We start from the raw sequence: 11,781 nt of genomic DNA on the forward strand, positions 1-11,781 counted from the left end.
TTGAGTCAGTAAAAATCCTCAGTAACGGGCATCCCCATGCGGTGTGGTCTCAGTGTAGTTTTGGTTAACATATTTCTTAATGTTTTAACTTAAGTTAAGCAGGGTTGGTAGTTTTCTTAGAGAAGCCTTTCTAGAGACCTGAGGTGCAAATTAGCATTTGCTATATACTCTCTATGTGCAATTCAGTTTTTCTGGCTTTTGGCTGGAATCATGTTTTTGTACTGCCCCTAATCAAATAAACTAATACATAAATAATACAAATATGTTGAATAGAAAAACGCAATACCTCATAGCACACAAAGTAGAACACTAAACAGTACTAAGTTATAAATCTATTTGAAGTGAATTACTATTATATTTCATATTAATCATCATTTTGAACTAGAATGAATATAATAATCAATTCAATTCGTGCGATGAATATATTAAATTGATATTTACTGAGCGCCCCCTCCTGGTCGTACAATCCATTACACCTTTATCAATTGTTTGTGGCTAGTTTGTACTTCAGTGAATATTTCCCACAGTAAGTTTATTTTTTTGATATAAACTAATATTTAAAGACAAAAAATAAATGAAGTACATAAAGGATACTGAACAGAAACAAAGATACAGCTCACTGATATAGTTTGTGACAACGTGCCCCAGTGGCTTTTATAAATTGTTTAAGGGCTTATGAGCAAGATTACAGTTAAACAATCGTGAGACACAAACCGATACAGCAAAAAGTGGAAAAGGTCATATTTCAAACCAATTGTTTGACCATTACACTCGTTTATTTGTCAAACCATCGGTGAACATGCACATCACAGGAGAATTCTGTCGATTTTTATTTGAAACAATATAAATATTGTTTAACAATATAAATCTACCAGAGAGTCTCTCATTTCCATCTCATTTAACCCTTTTTTTTTCTCAATAAAATGGCCGACTTATTTGTTTTTCTAAGAAAGGATTTATGTCTCCTAAAATACACATTTTCATAATTTGACAGAATTACAGCTGGATTGGCTATGACGTACAATAAAAATATTTTGCTAGCACGTGATAATTACCTTATTTTTTCCTTTGTTTTCTTCACACATCCTCTCATATTTGACATTGAGAATACTCTTCATGACACTGTTGTCTGTTTGATGAATAAGTTCACTACCTTTTTGAAAGGGGCAAACTTGGTGGAAATGACGTCACAGCTGAGAATTGTTTTGCGAAAAAAAAATAGATTTTCAAAATTTTACTTTATAAAGTTTGAAAACTAACAAAGCTGTGCGCATTACATTTTATATGTTTCTGTCTTTTCATTTTATTTAATTTTTCTGTTTTGTCTATCTGTATTTGTAAATTTGGTTTTAAGGATTTACAAATAAATTTGGACACAATGAATATTAAAAACGTTTGTGTTTATTTTCCTCCTTGTTCAATATAGATTTAAACGTGTAATAATTAATATTTTTATGATCGATTTAAATATTTTAATGTAAATTTGGGACAAGGCTAAAACAATCAAATCTATGCAAAAACGCAATTTAAACGATGCAAAACACCCCCGATATGAATAAATAATATCCTCTACGTCTCAGTTCACATTCGCTTGAAAAAAAAAAACTACAGGTCCCATCAGCCCCACAGTTCTCGCAAGGCCTGACGGGAAAGGTTGCCCGTGCCCTTGTCCTATCAGCCGCGTACTGTCTGACTTGACTGCCTGTGTGGACAGGGAAGCCGAGGCTTGTGCATTGCAGTGTTGTAAAGGTCGGGTCGCTTCTCCGTGGTAAAAATGATGGCAGCAAGGTTTCTCCTTCGTCGCGCGGTCCCTGCGCTGAGACACGTGCGTTGTTATGCCGACGCGCCCGCCACTCAGATGTCCTTCACTTTCGCATCGCCGACACAGGTACTGACGCTCCGGCCTCAGGCCTACACGGTCTGCTAACACGCTAATCACCGGCTATAATTATTTCAGTAATATTATATGTCCTATATGTCATGTTTTACATTCAGCTTATCATGGATGTAGTCTTTATTGTAGCTACAGTTTGATTTGTGTGTGTGCGCGCGTGCTAACGTACATACGTGGGTCAACTTTTCAGTGTGTAAAACTAATGTAGTATAGATTATTATTTCGCATCTACAACTAATGCATTTAATGTAACGCTATACAATGTTTACACTGTAAATATAAAGGTTTTTGTTTTGTTTTCTGGCTTGCAAAACATGGACAAAAGTTTGAATGACTTTAGCAGACTGTTAGCATTGCCACCGATCACCTTGACTTGTTGTTTGACAGTTCAGGGTTAAGATCAATTAAATGTCTTGGAACAGCTGATGAATTATGTCATTTCTTCATGAAATTATGAACCATCAAATTTTAAATCGCACATAATATTGTTATATTGGCGTTATAGTGGCAGTGCAAGTAACCGTCACACAGTCTTTACGACATTAAATGTTTTGTTCACACTCATGGAAAACTTGGAAATATCAGGGTATTTTAAAATTATTCCCAAAAAGAAAAAATAAATAAATTAAGCTTTGAAAGTCAAGGACTTTTCTATAATAAATTAGTGATGGATATTAAAGGGATAGTTCACCCAAAAATGAAAATCCTGTCATAATTTACTCACCCTCAAGTTGTTCCAAACCTGTATGAATTTCTTTCTTCTGCTGAACACAAAAGAAGATATTTGGAAGAATGTCAGTAACCAAACAGATCTCGCCCCCCATTGACTACCATAGTATTTATTTTTTCCTTCTATGGTAGTAAATGAGGGCAAGATGTAGGCTATTTAATATATTTGCTTGTGGAATTGAAGGGCATATTTGTTAACCATATAAAAATGTGATTAGTAGAAATTGCCATTTATGTTATACGGATGTGTATTTTAAAGAATCTTAGAAATAAATAGTAACTTAATATGATAAAATGAAAAATAGTATGGGTGGTCCGATTGATTGTCTACCGATCGCTACTGGCCTTTTGTATTTTGCAGCCCCCACATTTTAATCTAGTTTTCTTAGTCCTTGGTTAATTATTGAGTATAGTAAAAGAAAAAAGAAAAAATGTATTCAGTAATCATAAGTAATTGGAAATGGACATGGTTCTGTGATCACTGTCACTAGGCAGATGATGTGGGAACCCTGAGTTTAGCAGAACTATTTTTTGAAAGTAGAATTGATTGATTGATAAATGTGGTTTGTATTTAGTAACCATTTTAGCTAATGCTTAAAGCAACTTACAGTACACCATCCTCAAACTCAGTTCACCTGGTGCATTGAAGCTTGTTATGCCTTTTGCAGGTGTTCTTCAAGGAAGCCAGCGTAAAACAGATTGACGTCCCAACACTGACAGGCGCCTTTGGTATCCTGCCAGCCCACGTCCCCACACTGCAGGTGCTCCGGCCCGGCGTAGTCACCGTCTTCAATGACGATGGTTCCTCTGCTAAGTATTTTGGTGAGTTCTAGCTGCAGTAGAAGTATGCGTTTTGCCGTAGCATTCAGATGTGTGATTCTCTAGTGCTTTTTCAACAACCATTATAAAAACTCTTGATTCCATTTATTCATAAAAAGCCTTGGTTCCATTTATTTTCTCAATAGGGATTTCACAAAATTCCAAACCAATCAGATCTGAGATGAATTGCATTATTTGAGTTGAAGCAGAAAGAATGTGCAATGCTGACAGTGATTTTCCGTAAGGATAATTTCAGCATTATGCGTAGTGTAGGATTATTCTCCCATCATGGTTATGCATAGTGTAGTACTTTCATTAAACATTTATGATGAATATTTATTTATTTAAGTAATGTAAAAATGGTTTCTACAAAAGTGTATATCATTATATAACAACCTTGGAGCAAATGGTAGATATCAATTTATGTAGATTTTTATCTTTCAGTTTATAGATTTCTCATTTTCTCATCTCATTTTACATTCACATTTAATCAGTTGGCAGATGCACGGATAAATGCAATAGAACAAAGGTACAAATGAAATAAACAGTGCTTTATGTTTGTCAGGTAAGTCTGACAAGTACAGAAATTGAATAATCAAATATAAATTAACACTGAATAGTCTTCTTCACTGTATAAATTTATAATTCATCTTTGTTAAAGCAACAAAAGTGATTTTCTCTTTGTCTTTTGTTGTCTGATTAACAATAGACACCGCAGCAGACAGATAACACAGACAGCAGCAGGTTTATAAGGCTGCTGTCACTTTTTTCACGACCGGCTCAAAGCCGTGACAAATGAGTGGAGGACATAGTGAAGTTGGTTGCAAGAATAAACATTTATTAACATAAATAGAAAAATATATAAAACATGATCATCTGTAATGTCTGTCTGGTGCATGGATGTTCAAACATAAAAAACAAATACTCCAAAACAAATAACAAAGTGAAACTAAGTAACAAACAAAAGCCAAAATCAAATGCAAGGCAACCAGGAATACACTTGCTCAACACTAACACAGCCTAAGGTTTTATAGAGGGAAGAACAGGTGTACATCAGTCTGTTGATGAGCCTTCTAGCCACACCCACTTGCCGGCCGTAGCAGGAAGAGTAGGAGACCCGTCACACTTTAAGGCCAAATGTACGGATCCAAATTGAGTTCCAAATTGAAGTCTCTTTCTCATCTTCTTGCATTTGAATGCTTTAAACTGACTTGAATGTTTAAAGAGTTAGTTCACCAAAAATGAAAATAATGTCATTAATTACTCACCCTCATGTCGTTCCACACCCGTAGGACCTCTGTTCATCTTCGGAACACAAATTAAGATATTTTTGATAAAATCCGATGGCTCAGTGAGGCCTGCATTGAGAGCAAGGTAACTTAGACTTTCAAATGCCCAGAAAGGTAATAAAAACAGATATAAAACAGTTCATGTGACTACAGTGGTTCAACCTTAATGTTATGAAGCGACAAGAATACTTTTTGTGCGAAATAACGACTTTATTCAACAATATCTATCACTCATCACTGAACTAAACACTGCTTCATGAAGCTTTGAAGCTTTACGAATCTTTTGTTTTAAATCAGTGGATTGGAGTGCATATCAAACTGCCAAAGTCACGTGAACCATTGAAATTTCGAAACGCTTATGAAGCAACGAAGCCTCGTTTACTGAAATCACATGACTTTGGCAGTTTGAGATAATTTGATACACGCTCCGATCCACTGATTTGAAACAAAAGATTCGTAAAGCTTCATGAAGCAGTGTTTAGTTCAGTGACGAGTGCTAGATATTGTTGAATAAAGTCGTTATTTTGTTTTTTTTGGTGCACAAAAAGTATTCTCGTCACTTCATAACATTAAGGTTGAACCACTGTAGTCACATGAACTGTTTTAAATATGTCTTTAGTACCTTTCTGGGCATTTGAAAGTTTAAGTTACCTTGCTCTCAATGCAGGCCTCACTGAGCCATCAGATTTGATCAAAAATATTTTAATTTGTGTTCTGAAGATGAACAAAGGTCTTACGGGTGTGGAACGACATGAGGGTGAGTAATTAATGACAGAATTTTCATTTTTGGGTCAACTAACCCTTTAAACTAAAAGGACTTAAAAACACATGCAACTGATAAACAGACAAGGCTTAAACCTAGTCCCAGACTAAAAGGCATATTTTAGCTGTTTTAACTAAAAGCAACTTGCAATGACATCTTAAAATATGTCCGTGCCTTTGTTTTGTTTTGTTTTGTTTTCTCAAGATGCAGACCTGGAGGCATATTACAGAAAGATCCTAACTTTAGAGTCCTATCTTATCTGTTTGGTAACCATGGCAATTTCAGTTAGGACCTCATTTAGGACAAAAGCTATTACAGAATGACATCTCCTGTCCTGACTTCAAAATTATTTGAAAGCCAACTGTAAAAATCACATAATAATAGGCATGTCTGAGAATGGCATTACATTTATTAATGATACAAGATGAAGAACAACATTTGATGGTGAGAAAAACGTTTTGAACACCCAAATGCTGTCGCACTTTGACGACCAAACACTGATAAATAATTACAGACTCCCATGAAATATAGTGATAGGATTTGCCTTTTTCAACCAAGCTTATCAAAACTTTTCTTTCTGTAGCACTTGATTAAAAGCACACCTATTGTGTATCTCCATTTTAATCTCTAGCGTTTACTTCACAACAGCTGCTTGTGTGTTGGTTGCTTGGTAACAGACCTGACAGTTGATTACCAAACTCGATGGAGCAGTTTAAGATTTTGTAACTACAGATAAGATGATATTTTTTAAGATAGGATAAGAATCCTAAATCAAGTTAAGATTTGCTTCTGTAATGTGAATTTGAAAAATCCTAAGTTAACTTATATCTTAAAGTGCCCCTATTGTGCAATTTTAAAAGCTCCTAATTTTGTTTTGGAGGTCTCCTACAACAGGTTTATATGCATCAAAGGTCAAAAAAAGCGCTTTAATTTTCTCATAATATACATGGCACATCACATTTTTCAATGATTGTCAAACAACTCGTCCGAAGATTCAGGACAAGTCGCTTTCCGCGAGCCTATTCTGCTCTGATTAGTCAGGCGGCCCAGTCTGTTGTGATTAGTCTACTGCTTACAGCGCGTGTGGAAACAAAATGCCCATTACCATAACTGATTCAGCTCCGGAGGCTTCCTAAAGCTCAGTGACACACTGTAAAGACAGTAACAATGCCATCGATTTTACCATAGAGTCCGATGATGTAACATTGCAAGAACTAGTTATTCAACCCCAACCTCAAGCGCAAGGGTGACTTGAGCAGGACGTTTTTCATTTATACCCTACTCAATTTGACGTACAATATGAAATGTTGCAACAGTAATTCCTCACCATCAGCATTATCGTGTATGTCCATCAACAAACCAATGTGTATATTTCTAATTTATTGCAGTGCACATGTGGGAACTGCATAATTAACTATCAATAACAGTGTTAATGTTAGCCGAGCAATAATATAAAAAAATGATATAACATTAAAGTTTGTAAAACAAATCTTGCTCCATCCTTTATCATTAATCACAGTAGTAAGAACAGCAGACAGTCTGCATTAATGGACACAATTTTAGGTAGCTGATTAGCAGAAGACAGTAATAACATGAGTTAGCTGGAGACCTACACAATATAAAACACAAAACTACGTATTTTGAACACCCGGTAGAAAATATACACATCAATAATTAATCATACATACAGGTTGTGATTCTGAAGAGCAAGTTGGTCCAAAGAAAGTGGCTATTGTCCAATCTTTAATGGATAAGCATTTTGTAAATTCTATTTAGACCTCACAGAGATTTGAGAAGCAATCGTCAAAAGGCTATACTGCTGTTGTATTGCTGTGGTAATTTTAACCACTGACTCTTCACATCCTCATCCTTGGGAAGTGTTTACAAAGAGAATTTGCTTTTGAAGAGCAGAAAACTGTGTCGTCTTGACATGTACACAACACAAACAGTTAGCTCCAGTGTTTGAGGGCGGGTCAAGTTGTTCTGGAGCTGACAACGTAGAACATAGGCGGGCATTAGGCAAATGTTTTACCCAGTGACTTGCAGCCATCACGGAAGTGGGATTCTTTCTTTTGAGAGACAATAACTTTATTTATCGTGCACTTTCAGCTTCACAACTTTGCAGATCATTTACATTCACAGCTACATTAAACATTGCATTAAAGGTAATCTTCGAAAAAGCATAATGGGGCACTTTAAGTTAAGGCCTAAGATAGAAAGTTTCTGTAATGTGCCCCCAGTTCCTAATTGAACTAAGGCCTAATCCTGGCTTAGTCTAAGCCCTGTCTGTGAAACTGGGCCTTTAACTCTATAATGGTTAAACTTTGCAATTAATCCGTGAATCGCATGCTTTCCGAACCGTGGGGCCTGGTCCGTACAGATTAGGGATCAACTACGATCCCTGCTACCTTGACGTCGCACATCTTGTGATGTGATGTGATAAATCATGCAGCCCAACTGGGAATCAAACTCCTTAATTTAACTGATTTGACCCTGTTCTTAAACTCTGACATGGCATAAAACAACCAAATAAATACATTTTGCTAAATACAACTTGCTAAAAATCATCAAATTAAAGTGAACTTTTTTTCAAAATTTTTCACAACTCTAATTTCATTTAAACCCAGTCTGATCGGTAGTACTTGACCTGATTTTGCCACCAAATTCTTCCACATAATGATTAATATGAATAAGATGAATGTCATTTGGAAGGAGTGCTATTAAAAAGACTAGAAAACATTTGATATAATACATGTTAATTATAGAAAAGCTTGCAAAAGGGATGAAACTAGGAGGAGATGGATCTGACTATGACTTGTGGGTATTCTGGTCCTCATTTGCACACTTCAAAAGGATATTTGTAACATGATTTTCTATGGTGAAGCAAGCGTGTTTGAAAGCGACCTGCCATAAAGATGCCTGACTAATTATCACATATGATTTTAGAAATCCATCCAGAAGGGGTCAGACTTGTCCTACAAATGAGAGCCTCTTCAAGCGTCAACAAATAATATAGTGCACCTTCTGAACTCCCATCCATGCTTGAGATTTAATGTGTTTTGTGTTTTGCAGTGAGCAGTGGATCAGTCACTGTCAATGCCGACTCTTCAGTGCAGCTGCTGGCAGAAGAGGCCGTTCCTCTGGACGACCTCGACCTCGCAGTGAGTCCCTGCTCTTCCGTTATCTCGACACAAAGAATAATGGAAAAACTCATTCATGCATAGCTCCATCCTCCACTTTTCATGATACAACCTAATCCTGGGTGGGGTTTTTTTTGTTTTTTGTTTTGTTTTTTTTAATTCGCTCAGCAATGCATCATTACGGCATTTTTATTTTAGGTCCATTTCAAGAAAGAAAGGGACGGGTATTTTGTGCGTTTTTGAAAACAAAGAATGTTAAGATTAAAATGTTGGCTGGTAGGTGTTTAATAAGGTTGAATCTGTGTAGCTGTGCCATATTTAATAGCTCATACTGTTACGGTAACGCCCTATTATCTGTCCGTCTGACTGTATAGACACCTTTTGTTGGATTATCATTTAAATTTAGCATTTGAAACTAAATCAAGCCGCCCTTTGATTGTATTCAAGCTGTTTAATACAATGTTCTTCATATTCTGTTAGTCACCTCTTTCTCAGAACAACTCGAATGTTCAGAATGACACATCAAGCTCATTCCAAACGGGATGTTCTCGGACATGCCCTTTTTCCAACACGGAATAAAGAGCACTTTCGGGTTTATTCCACATAAATAGGCCGCTTTTTTATTCTTCCTAGAGATAGCTATGCTCGGGGGCCTCGCTGGTTAATAAGGAAGGAAAGGTCAGTCACCGTTGAAGTGTTGCAGATGTGTCAAATCCCCACTGAGAGACCTTTAACTCCCAGCAATGTTTGGCCTTTACACTGTGTAATCGCCACTGTGACAAATGTCCTTCACAGGAAAGAGGCCACGTTTATTTGCTCACACTGTTGAGAAAATGGCCGTGCTAGTCTAGAATGTGGCTCAAGTAGCAGCAGCATTGATTTTTATGGCAAAGATGAGTTTTCTCACTTATAAGGTGCTTCAAGATATTGAAGTTCTCAGATATATACGACACTTGTTCCAATTGATGGCTCCTTTTATAATGTCAGCTGTTATTGATTGAATTTTCGCCTGATACATCAGTGTCAAGAATACAGTGAATGTGAACCAAATGTCAAGAGTGCCATGTCTTTTTTTTGTAGGCGGCGAAAGCGAACCTCGAGAAAGCCCAGTCAGAACTGATGGGCGCTTCAGATGAGGCAGCCCGGGCAGAGGTTCTGATCAGCATAGAGGCAAACGAGGCAATCGTCAAAGCACTGGAGTAAATGACTCGTGTGTTGGTATGTACACTTTTTAGCAAATGAGGAATGTTGGACGACACTCATTAAATACAATATAATACATGCGGCATATTAATGTACTTATGCTTCGTTATCTTCTATTTTTTGTTTCTCAGTAGGAAATTCTGTCGGTGTGAAAAAGTCTCCGGCTTTGTCTGTTCCCCACCCCAGTGAAGTCAGAAACCGCAAGACTGCTTGCTTTGTACAGTGGATGAAATTAACAATAAATTTATTTGAAATAACACGTCGTGTCACTTACATTCTTTGCGCTTCACACTATTAATTCAAGCTGTATTTGCTGTGCTATAGATCTGTTTGATAAGTACAGTACTGTTCATGACAGAAAGGGGGCAGTATAGCACTGATGAAACCTAAAAGATCACCAAGCCATTTGCAGAGGGAACTGGAGCAAATGCATTCCTCTTTATTCAGTCAATAGCTATGTTTCCATTCACGTATTTTTATGTGCGTTTTGGGATATGGCATAAAAAAAAAAATGCTGGATAGAAACACCAAGATGCGCATAAATTCTTAGAATGTGCATTAAAAATGTATGCGCTCAATTAAGATAAACTTCCGATAAGGAAACATGCGCATAAACTACGATGGAAACACATTTAATTAATTAACACATAAATTCCTCAGTGCGCATCAAAAAAGTCATGTGACTGCATAACTGGACCAATCCCGTTGCACAGCACCTGAAATGCTGTTTTGGTCATTATGAAATGCCTGAGTAAAGTCTGTCATCAAAGTGGTTCAATATAATTACCTCCTAGAACTGTCTTACACGACTGCGTTCCCAAACGGCAGACATCCGCCTCCAAAAGCAAGATAACATTACTGCGTTTATTGCATTCGGTCCGCGCGCCCTGAGGCGCAAGTAATTTATTATATACAGTGGCTTCTCCTACTGCAGCAACTTCCATTTTTCTTTGTGATATTTAGCACAAGTTTATCAGGAAGTGACAGTTTTGTTCTCTTCGGCTCACAGGATGGAATCTGCGTTTTATTCGCAAATGTTTTATGCGATTTTTCCAATTTTGTACAAGCTAAATTTGCATCTTTTGATGGAAACATAGCTATTGACACATTTTTGTGCAAGATATAGTTTTTTTTTGTTTGTTTGTTTGTTTGTGCTTCTTCAAGCCACGTAGTAGCTGTTAAGCTAATTTTTAGCCTACTCAAGTTGCCTTCATGTGCATTTTCTAGATCAGGGGTGGGGAACGTTGAGAGTTTAGCCAGAGATTGTATATAACAGGGAGATAAGAGGGTCTGTATCTCTTACCATTGGAGAAAGCGTAACGGCTAACTTAGTCACGTGCTCACTTCTCAGCCTATCGTGTAATGGCAGTGACATCAGTCGCAACATTCCCTAGTCTGCCTTCTCTTAAAAAAAAAAAAAATTATCAAGCTAAAATCTACATATAGTTCCCAACGAAAGTATTATTTAGTGTAAAACATGCTGAAGATTAGCAAACAGGCTGTCGATTAATTAAATGATTAGCTATTTCCCCACAAAAGCTGTTTAATCAGCATAGTGAGCTTCTCATCCATTGACATCATTCAAAAAACAGCCTCTGGTCTCCTTCCCTGCGTACCACCAGGGGCGGGGCGTTAACATTAGCCGTTACGCTTTTTTGGCTAAAGGCTGCAGGCTTGCCTTCCAGTGGTTTTGGTTTAGCTCCAACCCTAAAAAAAACACTCACCTGCCTGTAACTTTAGTAATCCTGAAGACCTCGATTAGCTTCAGGTGTGTTTAATTAGGGTTGGAGCTAAACTCTGCAGGACAATGGCCCTTCAGGATCAATGTTCTCCACCCCTGTTCTAGATCCATAAAAACTGATAAATAGTTACACACACGCCAGCAACAGAGTCAGAAATACAGCTAGTCTACACTGCAAGAAGAAACACTCTACAGTTGGTGGA

At 37.0% G+C, this 11,781-nt stretch overlaps 1 protein-coding gene across 2 annotated transcripts; it reads left to right on the forward strand.

The window, feature by feature from the left end:
• The first annotated feature begins 1,628 nt into the window (after nucleotides 1-1,628).
• Nucleotides 1,629-10,094, forward strand: atp5f1d (ATP synthase F1 subunit delta). Of its 2 annotated transcripts, none has more exons than XM_051910696.1 (5): nucleotides 1,629-1,888; nucleotides 3,292-3,445; nucleotides 8,567-8,655; nucleotides 9,715-9,852; nucleotides 9,969-10,094. In XM_051910696.1, exons 1-4 carry the CDS (start codon nucleotides 1,775-1,777, stop codon nucleotides 9,835-9,837), a joined length of 480 nt encoding a protein of 159 aa, XP_051766656.1. In that variant the 5' UTR covers nucleotides 1,629-1,774; the 3' UTR covers nucleotides 9,838-9,852; nucleotides 9,969-10,094. The 2 variants fall into 2 exon arrangements, with proteins under 2 accessions (XP_051766656.1, XP_051766657.1); XM_051910697.1 differs by having other exon boundaries at nucleotides 9,972-10,094.
• Nucleotides 10,095-11,781: the final 1,687 nt, after the last annotated feature.

This window comes from Ctenopharyngodon idella, chromosome 10 (assembly GCF_019924925.1).
Source record: "Ctenopharyngodon idella isolate HZGC_01 chromosome 10, HZGC01, whole genome shotgun sequence".
Classification (NCBI taxonomy): Eukaryota; Metazoa; Chordata; class Actinopteri; order Cypriniformes; family Xenocyprididae; genus Ctenopharyngodon; species Ctenopharyngodon idella.